The following is a 23,687-nucleotide window of genomic DNA, read 5'->3' on the forward strand; positions in this document are numbered from 1 at the left end:
GAATCTACAATAAAGGAACATAAAGTAGGAACTAAGGTACTAACAAATAATTTGTTCCCTTCCACCCTTTCACTCTTTCACTCTCTCCTTTTCTGCTGATAGTTCTCTTTTTCATCGATCCCAATGGGATTTTAGAGATCTTCCATTCCAATAGTCCTCTCCCCATTTTACTTTAGCAGTTGAGCTCTGCAAATAGTTGTATATAAAATCCCAGCATATAAAACAGATAAAAGCTGAAAGAGATCCAACAGGGGGGTATTGGAGCACCTAATTTGGCCTCCACTTCAGCCTTCATCCACTTTCCCTCTGAAACAGCTCCCCAAAGAGCCCTTAATTTTCCTCAATAAAGTGTGAAACACATTGGTCTTTGTCCCAACCCTCCCAATTTACAAATGAGGGAATTATGCCTAGAGAATTAATTTAAGGGAGTTGCCTGAGAAAAAAGACTATTTCCTGGTATCCCTGGTAAAATTAAAATGTTGTATCTTCCTCATAAACTTGAACTCAAATGTCTGAGTTAAAAATTGTTTCTTGGCTGCACACAGTGGCACACGCCTGCAATCCCAGCCCTTTGGGACATCGCTTGAGCCCAGGAGTTCAAGACCAGCCTAGGCAACATGGCAAAACCCCATCTCTATTTTTAAAAATAAAAAAAAATTTTTAATTATTTCTAAGTTATTCCGGAAGTCTATGACATCCCTCTACCACAAATTCCCATTCAAAATTCATATAAGGGCTGGGCTCAGTGGCTCAAGCCTGTAATCCCAACACTTTGGGAGGCTGATGCAGAAGGATTATTGAGTCCACAAGTTTAAGACTAGCCTGGGCAACATAGTGAGCCTTGTCTCTATACAATCAACAACAACAAAATTTCACGTAGGTCTATAACCACATATTATATGAGTGCCTACTTGAGGCCAGATACTCTGCTAGGAACACGTTATCTGCTCTCACTTAACCATCACCACAAACCCCAAGAGATCAAGGAACTAGGCTCAGAGAAGTACTGTAACCTGCCCAAGGTCATAGAGCTAGCAGGGTAGAATCTGGTTCTACCTGACTCCTAAAACCAAGCTTCAGACCCTTGCACTTTTTCTAATCCCAACCCTTTCCAAATCTTTTCCTATTTTTACACAGGCTTTCAGAAATGCTGAACTGTAAGGATTCCTCGTCATTTCACAGAGGATGTACTTTTCCATCAAGACCTGTGGGGGAATGCCTCATGCTGCAGCCAAGCACAAAGGCATCAAGCCTAAAAAGCTCTAAAATCATGTTACAAACCATAGAAAGGCTAATCCCCAACCCCACCACAAGCTCCTACAACTCCTTTTACAACCATAGGCTACACACGTTCAGTCTTATGGGGAATAGGGATTTCAACAATTCTTAATAATAGGGCTACAAAATCAGCTCTGAGCTGACCCCTTATGAGAGGTTGGTTTTTAGGATGGATAACTATCCAATATTATCTAGTAGGTAAAGATACTAGAATTTGCATTTAGGGCTGCCTTGGGGCAAAGGATGACTATCACCGCAGACTAGGTAGCAGAGCTGGTATTTAATAATTTGAATTTGAGGGAAGGTCAAGGGAGTTCGGATTGGGGCACCCTATGGGAGCAGGCGGAGTTGAAGTGACTGCCGTGTCCAATTGCAGAACAGCCTGAATCAAGAGTACGGAGCCAGAACTACTACCAAATTATTGGTAATGGGAGGAGAAAAATTAAACAAAACTGGGATTTGAGACCACCTTCTGGAAGACATGAGCCCAAGACCGAAGAGATCCCAGGCATCAAGGAGTGTGAATTTCGAGGTGGGCTCCGTTGCCCGGGCTCTGAGGGTTCCCGGCGGTTGGGCCGGGGACGGCGAAGCCCCCACTCCCCCTTACCTTCTGTTGGAAGTAGAGAACCGAATAGTTCTTGGCTACAGCCGGGAGGGATGTGGGGTTTGTTGGCAAGTGTAGGCTGCCGAGGGCCCTTAAGGCCGGCCGGAGGGCCTTGGTGGCCCAGGGCGCCAGAAAAGACAGAAGCAGGAGCAGGAGGGCTCGGCGGCCCATGGCTCAGGCTGGCGGCTGCAGTGCGGGTGGGAGGGCGAAAAAGAGGCCAGCAGCAGCGCACGGGCTAAGCCCTGCCCAGTCTGCAGCTCCGCCCGCCGCAAAACGGCTCCTCCCGGGGGAAACCCAAAGCCAGCCAGCTCCTCAGACACCGCCCAAATCAGGTCACAACAGCCACTCCGCCCCCATCCCCGAGGGCACCGCCTCCACTCCACTTTACTCTCGTGCCGTCTGCTTCTTAGCACTCACCTTCATTGCGGTCACATCCCAAGTCTGCCTTTATCATGCTAGGGCCTCTTCCTACCTCATCGCTGTAGCCCATGCTTTATCTATAGCACCCCCGAAGCCCACCTGTCCTTCAGGTCACCCTATATCCCCACCATTATAATCACCGCCAAACTCTGCCCTGGCTGCCTCAATTCCATTGCTACACCTCCTGCCCTCCGCAAATCCCACATAAAGGCAATAACAGCTTCCATGACAATTTATTGAAGGTTCACTACAGGCCAGTATATCAGGAGGCAGGGAGGCACAGGCATCATCTCCTCTAACTCAATCGTCACAGCAATCTTGTGCGTCGTATTCGATTGTTATTCCCATCTACAGATGTGGAAACGGAGGCTCAGAGAGGTGCGGGAACTTGCACTAGATCACTCAGCAGTAAGCGGAGCACGTCGTCGCAGACCGCTGGGTCCAGCTCCAAAGACTGTGCTCCTTGCACCCACCTCCATCATGGAGCCTACCCACTCCCTATGATACTCCGTTCTTTGGTAACCCCAAAACTGTGTTGCTTGCACAACCCATCCATTACAGAGGTCGCCCCGGGTCCACATCGTCCCTAAATCCCGCCAGGTCCCGGTCCCTTCTTTCAAGTAACGCCCCCTTTCTTCTTCGGCACCCGAAAACCCACTCCGCGCTCCACCTCCCTCCTGCCTCCTGCCAAAGCCCCCTTCCCCCTCCGCCCCTGGGTAGTGCTAGCCCCTAGGACAGCGCCGGGTCTGGCTTCCAAAGCTCCCTCAACCCTCTTCATCCGGCTTCCATTCCCTCTTTCAGTCACCCCGCCAGACCCCAGGACGCCGAGGCCTGCTCCACACTTTCCGGGGATCCCTACGCCCAGGAGGCTCAGCGCAGCCAAAACCAACTTTACGGACTGTACTACTGATCCACCGACTCTACCCGCAGTTTGACGAAAATGGTCGTTCCCACAAGCTTGTAGGATTTCTTGGCTAAGCGCCACCCTCTGCGGCGCTTTCTTCTGATTGGCTCTGAGTGAACCCAGCCAAAGCGTTACTTCCGGCGGAAAAGGACGCGGGAGATTCGATTGGAAGGCTCCCGGCGAACTACTGATCCGGCCGGTCTGAGTTGCTGTGTGTCGCCTGGGCCAGCTACTGGTCTTCTCCCTCAGGTGAGCTGGGTAAAGGGGTTCTCGGGAAGCCTAAGGGCCGGAGACTCCCAAGGAGGCTCTTAACTTCATTATGAATGAGACCCACCCGGAGCCCGGCACTTGTTTTTTCACGAGTTATTCTCTGTAAACGGGCGGACATGAGGGTAAAAGATATAAACGTCAGTTATTTTATTTTAGACTCAGTGCAGTTGCAATCACCTAACGAACGTTTATTGAACGCTTACAGTGGCATCGAGCTAGACTCCGAGTGAGCTTTTAGAATCGGAGATAGAGTGGAAAAGGCGCGACTCTTGCTTCTGTGATGTGCAAATACGTATTCAGCGGGCCACTGTGCAGAGTAGTACGTGCTGAAAGGGGATCTGCCAAACTGGTATCATGGCTTAGAGGGAACATACTTTAACTGAGCCAGGTGCTTAAACCAGAACTTGAAAGTTTTCTTCCTTTTCGCATCCAGCCAGTCCCTAACAGCCTCTTGAATATCTCAGATCTGTTCACGTCTCTCCGTTTTTTACTGACATTATTTTGGTTCGACCCTATGACTGCTACATAGCTGTGGCAGTACCCCCACCTGCCCCAGCTGGTTCTCCTGCTTTCAATCTTGCCACATTCCAGTCCAGTCTCCACATTGCTGGGCTGATAAAGATAATTGCCCGAGGCACTCCCCATTGAAAACCTTTCAGTCGCTCCTATTTGCCCTCAGGTTTAAGCCCAAACTCTTTAACATGACTTACAGGCTCTTTCCTGTCTGACTTTTGCCTGCCTCTTCAGCCCCAGTGGTTTTGCACCGCTCCAGCCATATAGAATGTCTTCTGTGTTCCTGAAGTGTACTATCCTCTTTCTCACCCCAAACCGTCTTCTGACCCTGTCCGTGACCTGGCTAATTCTTACCCAGTTTGCAAAGCCTTTTAAATCAGAAACCCTTTCCTGACCCCACAAGACTGGATCACAGAGCAACAAGTAATTATTTGTTTATTCTGCAGATAGTTAAGTGCTGCTTTGGTCTGTGCCAAGAACTGCTAGGTACTGAGATCCGATGATGAACAAGGTAGATTCCTGTTCTAATGGAACTTACCTTGTATGGATAGAATTAAGGAGAATTTACAAGGAAACTATGTGAATTAGACTGGTCTAAGAAGACCTTTCCGAGGAGTTGATATTGATGCCTAAAAGATGAGCATGATCCAACTGTGCAAGAGAGGAAAAGAACAACATTCTAAACAGAGTGAACAGGTTGTGCAAAGGTCCTGAGGCAGGAAAGAGCTTGACATGTTAATGTTCAAGAATCTAAGGAAAGACCAGTATTGCTGGAATATATTCAGAAAGGACAGTTGTATGAGATGAATCTGGAAAGATGGGCAGAGACCGAATCATGATAAGGAGGTTAATCCAGCACCATAAACAGGAGATAATGGTGGTTTGGATTAAGATGATGGCAGAATATATAAGGGAAAGGTGAATGATGGTTTCTAAGTATGGAAGTAAATTCAAGTACCTTCTGATGAGTGTGATGTGGGATGTGAAAGAAAGGGAGGAATGACAAATGACTCCCAGGTACTGGCCTGAGTTACTGGTTAGTGAGTGGTACCATTTACTGAGATGGAGCAAAATTGCAAAAAAAGAGGTTTGAGAGGAAACTAAGAATTCAGGTTTTTAAACTATTAAACCGTGAGATCCCTATGAGACATCAAATACAGCTGGCTCTCAGGTAAGCAGTTAAGGTGTAGAAGTCTGGAGCTTGCATATATTATTTCATTGATAGTTATTTATTGTCTGTCTTAGCCAATAGATTATAAATTCCTTGAACACAAGAGCCTGTTTTTTCTCTCTTTAACCCTATTACCTTCGCCATCCCTGTAATAAATATCCCATAAATGACAGTCAACGGAAAAACCGTATTGTACTAAAATTTTCCTGGTTCATGTTTTTAAAGTATTTTTCATCAGTATTTCTCCTTTCACTGGGTTTTGTCTCTTTGTTTTTTTGTTTACTTAATTTTCACTGTCCTGCCTGCCTCTCTTACTTTTCTAGAGTTTTCGTGTTAATGTCACTAAATTATGTTTTAGAGACTAATTATGACTGCCTTTAGAAAAATTAAACAAGTATGTGCCCTTGGAGGAAACCATTAGATAGTGTTAAGAAAACAGTTCAAAATAGCCACCCTTCCCATAACTGAGGCCTCTTGGCCTGTAAATTATGAAATAGAAAATTGGATAATTACAAGGTGACAAAGATTTTCATGCAAGGCAAGAACAGTTTGGAGAGGAATGAAGAAAGGGAGAAAAGTTAGTCATACTTTCTTTTCTTTATGCCATTAGAACTAAGACTAGTTTTTTAAAGGAGTAATTTCATCCTTTGGGCACAGTCTTGAAGCAAATACACATAGTTTCTTTCAAGTGTGAAGCTTGAACAAAGAGAGTGATGTACTGGAAAGACTAGTAAGCTACTCATCAGAAGGCATGAGTTCCAGACCTGATTTCTCCTAATTCCTATTCTTTAATTCGTTATTTAACTTCTCTAAGTGGATCAGATAATGATGCAAAAGCACTTTGCAAACTGTAAAGCAGTCAAATGAACTCAAACTGGATTATGAACTTTAAGATAGGATTCATATCTTATACTTTTATGTTCTCTTCAGCCCCATCCCCAGATGCCAATTTACACTGAATACTTCACTGAACTTTTTCTCTAGGATCTAACATAGAATAAGATTTAGTTTAGATTTTCTAATCTAACCCAGTTATTCTAGATCTTCTAGTCTAGCCCAAAGAAGAAAAAAAGTTGTGTTGGTATGTGCATGTATGGGCACAGTTTTCCATAAATGATTAAGATGCCTTCTGAGAACTTGATTATGAAGTAGTTAAGCTGAAAGGTCACCAAATAATGGATTAGAGCAAAGAATTGCAAAATAATTTAAACGAGACTGAGATGCTGTCAGGCCTTGGGAATTTAACTATAACCATATTTATCACAAGTGTTATTCACCATGAGATAGTCTCAATGACTAAGCTACTGGTTTTCCAGTGTGGACAATTTGGCCATTACTTGGGAACTTATGAAAATGCAGATTCTCAGACACCCAGACTTACTGAATCAAACTCTGGAGTTGGAGTCCAGCAATCTGTTTTATCAAGCCTTCTGGGTGATTTTGATGTATGATAAAGGTTGAGAAATACTTGTCTAGTATGAAAATGGGATGCAGAGGTTGTAATCAGTGAGTTTATATATCTGGTACCACTGAAAAAATCATCTCTAGAATGAAAGATGCATCAGGCATTAGCTTGATTCCATTAAATAGTCGATTCACCACACAGCTCTTCTTCAAGCAACTTTCTGTTTGTAATTTGAGTATAATATGTAGTTATACCAAATATTTAAATACAGGCTTCTGATATGTCCCTTCCCTGTGATGGTAATTTTTCATGGTAAATTAGTAAAACATCTTTGGATTACGGTTCTGCTCCCCATAATGGCTTGTCTAAAAGGAGAGAAAGTATTCCAGAATATTCCATGGTAAATTAGATATGTACTATAGTGTGTCCACATGGACCCCACATATTTTAATAAGCATAAGTCTATCAGAGCCTTCATTCCTGGACATTGACCTGGGTTATCCCTGGGCTTTCAAAACAAAGGCCATCTGAGGCCTTAATTAGTTCTGCCCCAACACTTATACTTTTGTCCCTTTCTACCCTCCTTATTTCTACTTTTATGTGTGAGAGATTTAAAGAAAGCAAGCTTTTCTTTGTATATTATTGCTAATGTCCCTCTCCAGTATTTTTATTGTATTTATTGATTTTTTCTAATTATGAAAGCGATACACTTAGAAAATATCTTAAATATATAAAGAAAATAAAAATCGCTCTTAACACTACTACCCTGAGAAAATACTTTTTAAAAATAAGATTATGTATTTTCCTAAGTATCCTCTTCTCTTTCCCCATTCCTCCCATCAAAAACTAAATTAGTCCCCCTGTTATATCTTCTCATGGCACTATGCATTTCCGAAATAGAATTTGCCAGAATTGCAGGTAAATTTTTTGTGTGATTATTTAATGTCTGACTCTTACACTAGACAGTAAGTCTATTGACTAGGTAGGGACCTTGTCTGTTTGTCCATCAATCACGCTCTCCCCCCCAGCATTTAGCAGCTGCACAATTAATAACTGATGAATAAATAAATATGTTAGCATATTAAATGGGGATATGGTTTGCTGTGATGGAGCTGAAAGAAATGTAATACGATATCACCATCCTTCCCAATAAATGTTAGAAGAAAGATAAACTCCAAAAGATACCACATATGAAATTGTTCCCAAGTGTGTCATCCTGCCTTCCTAATTTTAGTGTTTACTTATTCCTGGTGTTTCATTCAATTATTCATCAGACATGCATCCACTATACTGCAAGTCATGCAGTAGAGAGAGACAGAAAAATAAAACAAACTCTAAAAACACCCCAGAGCCTAGGCAAATAAATAAATAAATAAATACAATAATAAACTAGGTGGCAAGTATGAAGGAAATACTATGAAAACACCAAAGGAAATTAATTAATATTAACTGTCTGAAAGCATCTTATTCTGTTATTGTCCAACAGACAATAAATGGGAAGCCTTTTCGCCAGTTTCTGGGGTTCACCAGGTGAAATACAAATAATAAAAATACTAATGACCCCTTTCATTACAGTTCTCAAATTTGCTGTTTTTATAGATTTTTAGACTTACTCATTTGATCCACTAGAGGGCAATAAACCCTTAAATAAAAACAATGTAACCAACCTTCCTTTAAAAGTATAGTAATAAGTGCTGGCACAATTAATTTAGAAATGAATCCAAAATTTCCTGCTTATTTAAGTTTTTCACTTATTGATGAGTTGTCTGCCCAATTAACAAATTTTTTTAGGACAGACAGTATGTTATTTTCACTTAGCCCAGTGTACGAGTCATATTACAAGTTTATTCCATTTCCTAAAGTTTGAATAGCAATTGTGTAAAGAATACGATTTGATGAATGCCCATATTGTTGTGGTACAATATAAAATTCTGTTTTAGAGCCCTAAAGAAAATAGTCTCTGCTCACAATATGAACACAAGTAAAAATATTAGAAGTGAGGAGAAGACGTAAGTAATGATTAAAATAAGTATTAAATAAGGTACTACATATGAAACTAGTCTGTGTACTTCGTATACAAATATAAGATAATTTTATGATTTGGTAAAATTGTGTTTTTAACGCTAAGTGACAAAATTGTGGCTTAGGAAGAGGAACTGCAACTCATGAAGAAGATTAATATCTGAAGTTCAGATGAACAATTTCTGAGCTTGGCACTGAAGATATAAACAGATAGTCCTTCTAAGATCTTACTCTGGGTCCAGGAAAAACAAACCATATTGAACAGATAAATTTAATATAATGTGGCATGTGATGAATTAAAGAGTAATTTAACTTCTGGGAAAACGTTCTAGAAAAGAAGACTTCTAAGAAGGATCTTAAAGAAGAATAAGCATTACCAGGAGAATGAAAGAGCATTTTAAAGAGAAGAATGGAAAAAAACAAAGGCATAGAAATGTGAAACATACTGTGGGAGTGGGGAAGCAAGGAACACAACTCAGATTGTTTCCCTTGGCATAAATTACTAGCACATAAAGAGCAAAAAGAAAGTTAAGAGAATAGGCATTAGGGAGAATAAAACCAAATAGACAATACACTACAATAGACAAAACAAATGGTAGGACTACAGAGGTACAATAGTATATGGTGTAGAAAAAAAGAAAAGCCATTCTCTTTGTTAATAAAGAAAGATTTTTTAGGGGAACTTCAAATGAAATAGGAAGAAAATTATGGTATCATATGGCATATGCCTACTCTATTATAAAAATTTTCTTGAATTGCAAAATTCTGCTTATAGTTCTTCATTCGTGCAATAAATTTTGTTTTGAGACTAGTCTCTGTTGCTCAGGCTGGAGTGCAGTGGCACAATCACTGTGCACTGCAGCCTCAATCTCCCAGGCTCAAGTGATCCTCCCACCTCCGCCTCCTGAGTAGCTGGAATACAAGAGTGCACCACCATGCCCAGCTAATATTTTTTATTATTTGCAGAGTTCTTACCGTGTTGCCCAGGCTGGTCTCAAACTGGTGGGCTCAAGCAATCCTCCCAGCTTGGCCTCCCAAAGTGCTGGGATTATAGGCCTGATCCACCACACCTGGCCCTATTCAATAAATATTTATTGTGAACTTACTGTGTGCTGAGCACTGTTCTAAGCACTGGGGTTACAGTAGAGAACAGGGTAGACTAGGTCCCCATCTTTATGAAACTTAGGCTAGTGATGGGTAGAACGAACAAAAATAAGTAAGCAAAGACGTATACAGGATGACTATCCAGCACGATTAGTACCATGAAGGATAAAACAGAAGATGCCATAGAAACTAAGAGGAAGGAGGATTCTACTTGAGCTAAAGTGGGGCTCTCTGAGGGGATAACAGAGTTACAGATTGAAGGATGATAAAGAACCGACTATTCCAAGACCTAAGGGAAGAATATCCTAGCCAAAGAGAACAGTAAGCACAAAAGCCTGAGAAGGGAATTGTTTGGTATGCTTGAGGAGCAGAAAGAAGGCCAGCATGGCTTGAAATACAGTGATTAAGAAGGAGAGTGGTATTAAGTGAGGTCAGGGATTGGCAAGATCTAGCTAACCCAGGGCTGCACAGACCATTGTGAGATATTGAGGCTTCATTCTAAATAACAGGATTTTAAGCAGGTAAGAGACAGCATGTTCAGGAGTGAACTTTATGCTATTTTAGCTCCTCTAACTCACAGGTAGGTATACCTCTATACTAAACCCTACGCTAAATTAGATTTTAGAATGTGGAGGGATGATGCCCTTGTTGACATTACACCATTGTTGTGTTAACTAAAAGTTATAGGAGGCCTTTGTTTTGGACTAAGCTCGTGCACTAGGCCCCAGTAGACCTGACTAAAAATCAAAATAGAGACATTTATACTTAAAGTTCCACCTCACCAAATCAAAACTACATTTTTATCTGATCTTCCTAGAACTCAGTAGAGAGAAATAACCAAATTTCCCACACATGCCAGTTTCAGTTGTCATGACAATGAAGTTCGCTCTGCCTTTGATGCTTACAACAAAAAGTAGGCTTATGTCAACCAATTATTCCTGTATTTTTCTGTCCCTCTGTTCCCAGTTTAGGAGGAAAGTACCTCTGAAATGACTAAGCTGCTTTTTGTTCTTTGTTTCTACTTTCTTCAGCCCTTCTCTGTCTATAAAACCAAACTTCTCTGCTCTGCCCCTTGGGACACTTACTGTATTTTATGGAATAAAGTATTTCCCGATTCTAGAACTGTTACAGGAAAGAGGTCCCAATCCAGACCCCCAGAGAGGGTTCTTCAATCTCGCGCAAGAAAGAATTCAGGGTGAATCCATAAAGTGAGAGCAAGTTTACTAGGAAAGTAAAGGAATAAAAGACATAGAACAGTCCCGAGGGCTGCTGGCTGCCCATTTTTATGGTTATTTCTTGATGGTATGCTAAACAAGAGGGGATTATTTGTGCCTCCTCCTTTTAGACCATATATGGTAACTTCCTGATGTTGCCATGGTGTTTGTGAACTGTCATGGCGCTGGTGGCTGTGTAGCAATGAGGACAACCAGAGGTCACCCTCGTCACCATCTTGGTTTTGGTGGGTTTTAGCTGGCTTCTTTACTGCAACCTGTTTTATCAGCAAGGTCTTTATAACCTGTATTTTGTGTCGACCTCATATCTCATCCTATGACTTAGAATGCCTTAAGCGTCTGGGAATTCAGCCCAGTATGTCTCAGCTTCATTTTACCCGCCCTCTAGACAAGATGGAGTTGCTTTTGTTCAAACACCTCTGACAGAATCATAAATAAAGCCAATTAAGATCTTTCGCAAAATTGTTGTAATTTTGTCTTTTGACAGTTGCAATGGCAAGGAATTTGAGATTTTAGCATTCATAATGGCACTTTTCTTTGACCTTTCTTTCTGCCTTTCATTTGTATCGTATATTCCCTACCCTACCGTGTCCTTTGAGATTGCCATGTAGCCTAAGGTGATAACCAAATCTAGGAATACATAATCGGCTTTTGGCAGAACCTTACTAATGTATACATAAGAATCCCAACAAGGATAGCAAAAAATTAGGATTAGCCTTCTCTTTTCTATGCTCCCTTTAATTTATACAGATCAGTGACTTATGTAAATTATTTATCTTTCATCTTTGCAAATTTCCATCTTATTATCTTAGGTGGCAAGATTTTATTTTTATAGACATGTTATTTTGATTGACTAACAGGATTAGTATCACTTTAACATCTCTCTTACATAGTCACCACATTTCTATGTTTGTGATCATCTTTATGGAGTACTATACCAAAAAGATTCTACTCTTTTAAAACGAGTGACCTCCACTTTGTCGGTTTGCTGATGCCAGTGTCAAAAACAGTATCACCCATTTCAGAATTGAAAGCTTTTGCCATGTGCTTAAAAATGAAAGTTTCTTAATACAGCTTTATCTCAAACAGTTACAAAGACCTTTGTTGTAAGGCGTGTATTTTATGTTATAAATAAGCTAATCCATTTAAAAAATTAGTAAACCAACCAACCTTTTTTTTTTTTTTTTTGAGACAGAGCCTCAAAGAGATCTATCGCCCAGGCTGGAGTGCAGTGGCATGATCTTGGCTCACTACAACCTCTGCCTCCCAGGTTCAAGCAATTCTGCCTCAGCCACCTGAGTAGCTGGGATTACAGGTGCACACCACCACACCAGGCTAATTTTTTATATTTTTGGTAGAGACGGGGTTTCACCATTTTGGGGAGGCTGGCTCAAACTCTTGACCTCAGTTGATGTGCCCACCTTGGCCTCCCAAAGTGCTGGGATTATAAGCGTGAGCCACCACACTCTGCCACATATCAACCTTTTAATTTTTTTTTTCTTTTTTTCTTTTTCTTTTTTTTGAGGAAAAGTCTCACTATGTTACCCAGACTGGAGTGCAATGCCATGAATACAGCTCACTGCAGTCTTTATCTCCTGGGCTCAAGCGATCCTCCCAGCTCAGCCTCCCAAGTAGCAGGGACCACAAGCTCATACCACCATGCCCAACTAACCTTTTTTTTGTTTTTTGGAGAGATGAGGTCTCACCATGTTGCCCAGGCTGAATTTTTAAAAAGAAAGTATAAAGAGAACATCGCTACAGGCATACCTCGGAGATATTGTGGATTGGGTTTCTGACCCCTGCAATACAGCAAATATTGCAGTAAAGTGAGTCACAAATTTTTTGGTTTCCCAGTGCATATATTAATAAAAGTTATGTTTACACTATGCTATAGTCTAAGTATGCAATAGCATTATGTCTAAAAAATACATATCTTAATTTAAAAACACTTTATTATTGAAAAATGTTAATGATCATCTGAGCCTTCAATGAGTCATCATTTTTTGTGGTGGAGGGTCTTGCCTCAGTGTTGATGGTTGCTGACTGCTTGGGGTGGTGGTTGCTGAAGGTTGGGGTTGCAGAGGCAATTTCTTAAAATAAGACAACATTAAAGTTTGCTGCATTGACTCTTCCTTTCACAAAAGATTTTTCTATACCATGTAGTGCTGTTTGATAGCGTTTTACCCACAGTAGAACTTCTTTCAGAATTGGAGTCAGTCTTCTCAAACCCTGCCACTGCTTATCAACTAAGCTTATGGAATATTCTAAATCCTTTGTTGTCATTTCAACAGTGTTCACAGCACCCTCACCAGGAGCAGGTTCCATATCAAGAAACTACTCTCTTGTTTATCCAAAAAAAGCAACTCCTCATAAGTTCATGCCTTATCATGAGATTGCAGCAATTAAGTCACATCTTCAGGCTCCACTTTTTAATTCTAGATTTCTTGCTGTTCCACCACATCTGCAGTCACTTCCTCCATTGAAAGCTTGAACCCCTCAAAGTCATCCATGAGGACTGGAATCAGCTTCTTCCAAACTCCAATTAGTGTTGATATTTTGACTTCCTCCCATAAATCATGAATGTTCTTATTAGCGTCTAGCGTAGTGAAACCTTTCCAGAAGATTTTCAACTTACTTTGCCTAGATCCATCAGAAGAAGCATTATCTATGGTAGCTATGGCCTTAGGAAATGTGTTTCTGAAATAATAAGACTTGAAAGTCAAAATGACTCCTTGATCCATGGGTAGAGAATGGATGTGTTAATAGGCATGAAAATAATATCAGTCTCCTTGTGCATCTCCATCAGAGCTCTTGGGTGACCAGGTGCATTGTCAATGAGCATTAATATTTTGAAAGAAATCTTTTTTTCTGAGCAATAGGTCTCAACAGTGGGCTTAAAATATTCAGTAAATCATGCTATAAACAGATGTGCTGTCATCCAGGCTTTATTCTTCCATTTCTAGAGCACAAGCAGAGTAGATTCAGCATAATCCTTAAGGGCTGCAGGATTTTTGGAATGGCAAATGAGCACTGGCATCAATATCAGGTCACCAGCTGCATTTGCCCCTAATAAGAGAGTTAGCCTGTTCTTTGAAGCCTTGCAGCCAGGTGCTGACAAGCCTTGAAGCCAGGCGCTGACTTCTCTAGCTATGAAAGTCCTAGATGTCATTTTCCTCCCATATAAGGCTGTTGTGTCTACATTTAAAATCTGTTGTTTAGTGTAGCCTCCATCATTAACTAGTTAAGATCTAGTTATCTTAGCTAGATCTTTTGGATAACTTTCTGCAGCTTCTACATCAGCGCTTGCTGCTTTACCTTGCAGCAAGTTATGTTTTATGTTTTGGAGATGGCTTCTTTTCCTAAACTTCAAGAGCCAGCCTTTGCTAGCTTCAAGCATTTTTTTCTGCAGCTTCCTCACCTCTCTCAGCCTTCATAGAATTGAAGCGCATTAGAGTATTACTCTGGATTAGGCTTTCGTTTAAGGGAATGTTGTGGCTCGTTTGATCTTCTATCCAGACCACTAAAATTTTCTCCATATCAACAAAAAGGCTGTTTTACATTCTTACTTATGTGTTCACTGGAGTAGCACTTTTAGTTTCCTTCAGTAACATTTCCTTTGCATTCCCAACTTGGCTGTTTGGCACAAGAAACCTAACTTTTGGTCTATCTCGGCTATCAACATGCTTTCCTCACTAACCTTAATTTTTATTTCTGTCTTTTGTTTTAAAGTGAGAGACATGTGACTCTTCCTTTCACCTGAACACTTAGAGGTCATTGTAGGGTTAATAACTGGCCTAATTTCAATATTGTTGTATCTCAGAATAGGGAGACCCAACAAGAGGGAGAGAGATGGCGGGGCAGTCAAATACACATTTATAGATTAAATTCGTCTTATACAGGTGCAGTTTGTGGTGCCCCAAAACAATTACAATAGTAGCATCAAAGATCACTGATCACAAGTCACCATCAGATATAATAAAAATGAAAACTTTTGAAATATTGTGAGAATTACCAAAATGTGACAGGTGGAAAGTGAGCACATGCCGCTGGAAAAATTGACTTGCTTGAGACAGGGTTACCATAAACCTTCAATTTGTAAAAAAAAAAAAAAAAAAAAAAAAAAAAAAAAGAAATGCAATATCTGTGAAGCTTAATAAAGTGAAGCATAATAAAATGAGGTATGTCTGTATTTTATTATTTTACTCCTCTGATTTTTTTGTTTATTTGGAGATAGGGTCTTGCTCTATCACCCAGGCTGGAGTGCCATGGCATCATCATAGCTCACTATGGCCTTGATCCCCTTGCCTTAGCCTCCCAAGCAGCTGGTACTACAGGTACGTGCCACCATACTCAGCTAATTCTCTTATATTTTTTGTAGAGACAGTGTCTCCCTATGTTTGTTGTCTCCCTCAAACTCCTGGGCTCAAGTGATCGCCCCCCACCGCAGTCTCCCAAAGTGCTGAGATTGCAGACATGAGCCACCACCCTTGGCCTTCCTGGTGTGTTTTATACAAGGATATTAAAACACTTTGAGCTATCATTTGACATGTAACATTTTGCTTTTTCTGTTTACAAAATCTGAAGTCTTCTTTTCTCTTCAAGATGTATAAAATGAGCACACTGAAATCTAATAAAACGATATTTCAGCTAAAAAAGAACCATTTCCACCAATTTAGGTTCTTTAAAAGATTCATATAAGTTCGTGTACAGATTGAATATACCTTATCTGAAATGTTTGGGTCCAGAAGTCTTGTGAATTTTGCATTTTTTAATATTTGCATACAATTAATGAGATACAGGAATGAGACCCAAATCTAAACATAAAAGTTGTTTATGTTTTATATACATCTTTTACACATAGCCTGAAGGTAATTTTATACAATACTTTTTTTTTTTTTTTTTAGATGGAGTTTTGCTCTTGTCGCACAGGCTGGAGTGCCATGGTGCAATCTCAGCTCACTGCAACCTCCGCCTCCTAGGTTCAAGCAATTCTGCTGCTGCAACCTCTTGAGTAGCTGGGATTACAGGCATTCACCACCATGCCTGGCTAATTTTTGTATTTTTCGTAGAGAAAACATGTTGGCCAGGCTGGTCTCGAACTCCTGACCTCAGGTGATCCACCCGCCTCGGCCTCCCAAAGTGCTGGGATTATAGGCATGAGCCACCGTGCCCAGTCACAATTATTTTAATAATTTAGTGCATGAAACAAAGTTTGTGTTAAGTACTTACGTGTGGAATTTTTATTTGTGCCATCATGGTGGCACTCAAAACATTTCAGATTTTGGGTTTTGGACTTTCAGATTCAAGATGCTCAACCTGTAGTTCCCTTTGTATTGATGGCAGACACAAGTTTTGTATCTTCTTGTAAAGGTGTGAAGAAGCTAAATGACATCTTTCCTGAATTACTGGGATAGAGCATTTATTAAGAAACAGGATACAAGAATTTGCTTAAACCACACTGTTTTAAATCTGATTTTCTTCCTGTTAATATTTTAAGTAGAAAAAGAATTAATTTTCCAATACATTGATACCACCTTCACTTTGAAAGTGAAACACATGACATCTATTAGCTTTGCAGTAGAGGTTGTGATTTTCCTAAGAAATGAATATGCGCTGTAATGAAAGATTTGCTAGTCATCCCAATGACTATTTTGTTTTGCAGGCCACGGTGTGAACACATGAATAGAAGAAGAAAATTTCTTCTAGCCTCAGTACTTGCTCTCCAGAATTCAGGTTTTATATATCCATCATGTCAGAAGTGCTTCTCTAGGATAATCCTGGTCTCCAAAAGGTAAAAGTAAAGTCTGTACGGGTGAGAGAGGAAATACAAGTGCACACTGTAGATTTCCTATGGCTCAAGGGCAAGGACCAGATTTACCAAACCAGGACAACTCTCAGGAGTTGGTTCTTCTGTAAATCCCAGAATAGATTTCACTGCTAATCATCTATTACTAGAGAAAAGTTTTAAGTTACTGTCAAGTCCTTTGCTAAATGCTTGCCTCATTGAAGAAAAATAACTTCTCAGTAAGTCCCAATACTGGGTACAAAACTTAACCCATTTCTGGGATATCCCTGGGAATAATACAGGAGGCTTTTGTTTATTGTTTGTTTATTTTTGCATGATCCTTAGAATAGTTTTTAATGTAAATAAATAAACTCCTTGAGACCAGGGACTATGTTATAGTAATTTCTATCCTTTAGCAACTAGAAAGGTGTTTGGCATATAATTCTTTATTATGGTGCTCAGATGCAAGCCAACTATACCTGAGAGCCTAAGGTCTTCCTCTTATCTTTATAGAGTAGAAATGAGAGGTTAGGTTTGAAGTTTCTCCAGAACACTGTCTCTCTGCATGGAAGAGAGGATAAGAATAACTAGTAAGTAGCTAGAACTATGTAAGAAAGAGTAGTGTGCCAGCAATATTCTTAACTAGTCTTTTTATCTAGTTAGCATTGAATGGGGAGGCACAAAGGGAGATGGGCAGTTCTAACTCATATCTAGACTCTAAGTAATCCTTGAAGTAGTTATCACACTGTTCCTTTATTAAGCCAGTCTCTCAAGTACTCGTTTGTAAGCTCTGAGAGAAAGACCCTGTTTGTGTTATTCATCATTAAATCCTTGGCATCCATCTTCAGGCTTAGTTCATAGAAAATGTTCAACAAGTGTTCGTTAGACGAATGAATAAGTGATAGCATGATAGTGTTTAGATTGTCTTAGGTTCACCCATTGTCAGGTTCCTGCTTGTCATTTGAAACAACTAAAACCCACGGGCTATTTGCCTTTCATCAGAATCTATACTTAGAAGCAGTGTGGTATACAGTCCTTACTTAATGTTGTCGGATTCTAAGACACCGCAACTTTAAGCAAAATGATGTATAGTGAAACAAATTTTTTTCTCATCAACGTTATAATGATGTTATTTGAGAACCTGCTATAAGTAGTTTTGCTTAAAGTCACGGTATCCAAGAACCTATCACTAATGTTAAATGAGGACTTACTGTAATGGAACAATTTCAAGCTTCAGAGAACACAACAGAGTTGCATGTAGTCTCTGGCTCTCATTAACTGTGTGACCTAGGGCAAGATATTTAACTTCTGTGAGTCTAATTACTCATTTGTAAGGTGGGATCATGGTACCCACAATATGGGATCATTGTAAATTAGAGATAATGCACAGAAATGTTCTAGTAGAATACATAACATATATTAGAATTTCCAAAGTGGCAGCTATTATTATTATAATCTATTATAAGTATACTTTACCTTATTGCAGTATGTTATCATGATTAAAAGCATAATTCTCTGGAGCTGACTGCCTGGATTCAAATCACAACCCTGCCGTTACAGCTGTGTGGCCTTGGGCAAGTCACTGTAATTATCTGAGCCTCAAAATGGGGAAAGTGATATCTGCCTCGTAAGGTTCTTGTAAGGATCAAATAGGTTAATATACATAACATGCCTAGAACATTGTGTGATACATTATCAGTAATATATAGATATAAAATATTTTTAAAACTCTTTCTGGTCATTTATTTTAAAGATAATCTGCAACAAAAATTTAGGTTGAACAATAATGCCATTGTTACTTATTTAGACTGGTAATACCAATAGATAACATTAGTGAGTGTTTACTGTACAGTAGGCACTGTGCTAGGAGCTTTGTGGGCATTATATCTTTTAATACAACAGCCCTATAAAGTGAATGCTGTTGTTAATGCCAGCCTTTAAAGGAGACAACTGAAGCTTGGAAAAGTTAAGTAACTTACCGCAAATCATCACACAGCCAGCTAGTTAGGGGCAGAAACATATTCAAGCCTACACAATCTGAATTCTGTCTACCTTCATAATCACCATATTACTTCCAAATTGGCAGTGAAATTTGTATTCAGAATGACATCTTCCTCTGTCTTTCTTAGAGCTTAAAATGCCCTGGGAAAGGACTTGTGACAGGACTCTTTTGGAATATAAAACCCATGGCACATAGTCCTTGCCTGTGGAAACATAGTCCATGGAAATATAACCTGTTTTCTGCACATACTACATTGACACAAAAATTTTTTTAAACTATATCCGTAATTTCTGGTGCTTATCTTTTTTTCCCCATAGGTTATTGGGATACAGGTGGTATTTGGCTACATGAGTAAGTTCTTCAGTGGTGCTTTGTGAGATTTTGGTGCACCCATCACCCGAGCAGTATACACTGCACCCTATTTGTAGTCTTTTATCCCTCACCCCCTCCCACACTTCCCCCGAAGTCGCCAAAGTCCATTGTATCATTCTTATGCCTTTGTGTCCTCATAGTGTAGCTCCCACATATCAGTGAGAACATATGGTGTTTGGTTTTCCATTCCTGAGTTACTTCATTTAGAATAATACTCTCTAGTCTCATCCAGGTCACTGCAAATGCCATTAATTCATTCCTTTTTATGACTGAGTAGTAGTTCATCTCATATATATACACACACACACACACCACAGTTTCTTTATCCACTCATTGATTGATGGACATTTGGGTTGGTTCCACGATTTTGCAATTCTGAACTGTGCTGCTATAAACATGCGTGTGCAAGTATCTTCTTCACATAATGACTTATTTTCCTCTGGGTAGATACCAGTAGTGGGATTGCTGGATCAAATGGTAGTTCTACTTTTAGTTCTTTAAGGAGTCTCCACAGTGTTTTCCGTAGTGGCTGTACTAGTTTACATTTCTGCCAGCAATGTAGAAGTGTTCCCTGATCGCTGCATCCACACCAGCATCTACTGTTTTTTGATTTTTTGATTATGGCCATTCTTGCAGGAATAGGCGGTATTGCATTGTGATTTTGATTTGCATTTCCCTGATCATTAGTGATGTTGAGCATTTTTTCATATGTTTTGTTGGCCATTTGAGAATTGTCTATTTATGTCCTTAGCCTACTGTTTGATGGGATTGTTTGTTTTTTTCTTACTGATTTGTTTGGGTTCATTGTAGATTCTGGATATTAGTCCTTTGTCAGACGTATAGGTTGTGAAGATTTTCTCCCACTCTGTGGATTGTCTGTTTACTCTGCTGACTGTTCTTTGGCCATGCAAAAGCTCTTTAGTTTAATTAAGTCCCAGCTATTTATCTTTGTTTTTATTGCGTTTGCTTTTGGGTATGCCAGTGTCTAGAAGGGTTTTTACAATGTTATCTTCTGAAATTTTTATAGTTTCAGGTCTTAGATTTTTAATCCATTTTGAGTTGCTTTTGTATAAGGTTCATTCTCCTACATGTGGCTAACCAATGATCCCAGCACCGTTTGTTGAAAAGGGTGTCCTTTCCCCACTATTGTTTGCTTTGTCAAAGATCAGTTGGCTGTAAGTATTTGAGTTTATTTCTGGGTTCTCTATTCTGTTCCATTGGCCTGTGTGCCTATTTTTATACCAGTACCATGGTGTTTTGGTGACTATGGCCTTATAGTATAGTTTGAAATCAGGTAATGTGATACCTCCAGGTTTGTTCTTTTTGCTTAGTCTTTCTTTGGCTATGCCAGCTATGTCTTGGTTCCATACGCATTTTAAAATTGTTTTTTTCTAATTCTTTGAAGAATAGTGGTGGTAGGGATTGCACTGAATTTGTAGATTGCTTTTGGCAGCATGGTCATTTTCACAATATTGATTCTACCTATCCACGAGCGTGGGATGTGTTTCCATTCGTTTGTGCTGTCCATGATTTCTTTCAGCAGTGTTTTGCAGTTTTTCTTGTAGAGGTCTTTTGCCTCCTTGGTTAGGTATATTCCTAAATTTATTTGTCTGGTTTTTTGTCTTTGGTTTTGTTTTTTTGCAGCTATTGTAAAAGGAGTTAAATTCTTGATTTGACTCTCTGCTTGGTCGCTGTTGGTGTATAGAAGAGCTGCTGATTTGTGTATATTAATCTTGTATCCAGAAACTTTGCTGAATTCTTTTATCAGTTCTAGCAGCTTTCTGGAGGAGTCTTCAGGGTTTCCAAGGTAAACAATCATATCATCAGCAAACAGTGACAGTTTGACTTCCTCTTTACTGATTTAGATGCCCTTTCTTTCTTTCTCTTGTCTGATTGCATTGGCTAGGACTTCCAGTAGTATGTTGAAGAAGAATAGTGAGAGTGGGCATCCTTGTCTCGTTCCAGTTCTCAGAGGGAATGCTTTCCATTTTTCCCCATTCATTGTTATGTTGGCTGTGGGTTTGTTATAGATGGCTTTTATTACATTGAGGTATGTCCCTTGTATGCCACTTTTGCTGAGAGTTTTAATCATAAAGGGATACTGGCTTTTGTTGAATGCTTTTTCTGCATCTATTGAGATGATCATGTGATTTTTGTTTTTAAAATTCTGTTTATGTGGTATATCACATTTATTGACTTATTTATGCTAAACTGTCCCTGCATCCCTGGTATGAAACCCATTTAATCATGGTGGATTATCTTTTTGATATGTTGTTTGATTCAGTTAACTAGTATTTTGTTAAGGATTTTAGCGTCTGTGTTCATCAAGGATATCGGGCAGTAATTTTCTTTTTTGCTTATGTCCTTTCCTGATTTGGGTATTAGGGTGATGCTGCCTTCATAGAATGAATTAGAGAGGATTCCCTCTTTATCTCGTGGAATAGCGTCAAAAGGATTGGTACCAAATCTTCTTTGAATGTCTGGTAGAATTCTGCTGTGAATCCATCTGGTCCTGGACTTTTTTTTGTTGTTAATTTTTTTTTTTTTTTTTGAGACGAAGTCTCACTCTGTCGCCCAGGTTGGAGTGCAGTGGCATGATCTCGGCTCACTGCAAGCTCCACCTCCCTTGCCATTCTCCCGCCTCAACCTCCTGAGTAGCTGGTACTACAGGCGCCCGCCACCATGCCCGGCTAATTTTGTTTTTGTATTTTTAGTAGAGACAGGATTTCACGGTGTCAGCCAGGATGGTCTCGATCTCCTGACCTCGTGGTCCACCCACCTCAGCCTCCCAAAGTGCTGGGATTACAGGCGTGAGGCACCACGCTCAGCCTTTTGTTGGTAATTTTTTAATTGCCATTTCAGTCTTGCTGCTTATTATTGGTCTGTTCAGGGTATCTAATTCTTCCTGATTTAAGCTAGAAGGGTTGTATTTTTCCAGGAATTTATCCGTCTCTTCTAGGTTTTCTAGCTTGTGTAAAGGTGTTTACAGTAGTCTTGAATGATCTTTTGTATCTCAGTGGTGTTAGTTGTAATATCTCCCGTTTTGTTTCTTAATGAGGTTATTTGGATTTTCTCTCTTCTTGGTTAATCTTGCTAGTTGTCTATCAATTTTATTTATCTTTTCAAAGAGCCAGCTTTTGGTTTCATATATCTTTTGTATTTGTTTTTGTTTCAATTTCATTTAGTTCTGCTTTGATCTTGGTTATTTCCTTTCTTCTGCTGGATTTCGGTTTGGTTTGTTCTTGTTTCTCTAGTTCCTTGAGGTGTGACCTTAGAATGTCAGTTTGTGTTCTTTCAGTCTATTTGATGTAGGCATTTGGGACTATGAACTCTCCTTTTAGCGTTGCCTTTGCTGTATCCAGAGGTTTTGATAGGTTGTGTCATTATTGCCATTCAGTTCGAAGAATTTTTTAATTTCCTTCTTGATTTCATTTTTGATCCAATGATCATTCAGGAGCAGGTTATTTAATTTCCATGTATTGGCATGGTTTTGAAAGGTTCGTTTTGGAGTTGATTTCCAGTTTATTCCACTGTGGCCTGAGAGAGTACTTGATATGATTTCAATTTTCTTAAATTTATTGAGGCTCATTTTGTGGCCTATCATATGGTCTATCTTGGAGAAAGTTCCATGTGCTGTTGAATAGAATGTGTAATCTGCAGTTGTTGGATGAAATGTTCTGTATATATCTGTTAAGTTCATTTGTTCCAAGGCATGGTTTAAATCCATTTTTTCTTTGTTGACTTTCTGTCTTGATGACCTGTCAGTGCTATCAATGTAGTATTGAAGTCCTCCACTATTATTGTGTTGCTGTCTATCTCATTTCTTTTTTTTTTTTTTTTTTTTTTTTTGAGAGACGGAGTCTCGCTCTGTTGCCCAGGCTGGAGTGCAGTGGCCAGATCTCAGCTCACTGCAAGCTCCGCCTCCCGGGTTCAGGCCATTCTCTTGCCTCAGCCTCCCGAGTAGCTGGAACTACAGGCGCCCGCCACCTCGCCCGGCTAGTTTTTTGTATTTTTTTTTCAGTAGAGATGGGGTTTCACCGTGTTAGCCAGGATGGTCTCGATCTCCTGACCTCGTGATCCGCCCGTCTCAGCCTCCCAAAGTGCTGGGATTACAGGCTTGAGCCACCGCGCCCGGCCCTATCTCATTTCTTAAGTCTATTAGTAATTGTTTTATAAATTTGGGAGCTCCAGTGTTAGGTGCATAAATGTTTAGGATTGTGATATTTTTCTGTTGCACGATGCCTTTTATCATTATATAATGTCCTTTGTCTCTTTTAACTGCTGTTGCTTTAAAGTTTGTTTTTGTCTGATATAAAAATAGCTACCCCTGCTTGCTTTTGGTGTCCATTTGCATGAACTGCCTTTTTCCACTTCTTTACTTGAAGTTTATGTGAGTCCTTATGTGTTAGGTGAGTCTTCTGAAGGCAGCAGATAGTTGGTTGGTGAGTTCTTATCCATTCTGCTGTTCTTTATCTTTTAAGTGGAACATTTATGCCATTTACATTCCATGTTAGTATTAAGATTTGAGGTACCATTGCATTCATCGTGGTATTTGTTGCCTGTGTATCTTGGGTTTTTTTGTTTTTGCTTTTTTTTTTTTTTTTT

The 23,687-nt window shown here is 39.8% G+C and overlaps 2 protein-coding genes across 3 annotated transcripts in view; one reads left to right on the plus strand and one right to left on the minus strand.

Annotated features, from left to right (window-relative positions):
* Positions 1–2,252, minus strand: part of PRCP (prolylcarboxypeptidase (angiotensinase C)) — an 89,651-nt gene extending 87,399 nt beyond the window's left edge. The window contains exon 1 of one of the 2 annotated variants that reach the window (XM_011996410.1): positions 1,886–2,252. In XM_011996410.1, the coding sequence (XP_011851800.1) occupies positions 1,886–2,053 (168 nt within the window). In that variant the 5' untranslated portion in view covers positions 2,054–2,252. The remainder of the gene's footprint in view (positions 1–1,885) is intronic. The other variant, XM_011996409.1, reaches the window with a different exon arrangement.
* LOC105551256 (DNA damage-induced apoptosis suppressor protein) overlaps positions 1,632–23,687 on the plus strand; it is a gene marked incomplete at its 3' end in the record, with an annotated part of 34,547 nt that continues 12,491 nt past the window's right edge. Inside the window, exons 1-4 of the mRNA XM_011996433.1 lie at positions 1,632–1,810; positions 3,104–3,455; positions 15,158–15,257; positions 16,586–16,714. Coding sequence (XP_011851823.1) covers positions 16,602–16,714 — 113 coding nt within the window. The remainder of the gene's footprint in view (positions 1,811–3,103; positions 3,456–15,157; positions 15,258–16,585; positions 16,715–23,687) is intronic.

The sequence above is a fragment of the Mandrillus leucophaeus genome, unplaced genomic scaffold (genome assembly GCF_000951045.1).
Source record: "Mandrillus leucophaeus isolate KB7577 unplaced genomic scaffold, Mleu.le_1.0 Scaffold512, whole genome shotgun sequence".
Taxonomy (NCBI): domain Eukaryota; kingdom Metazoa; phylum Chordata; class Mammalia; order Primates; family Cercopithecidae; genus Mandrillus; species Mandrillus leucophaeus.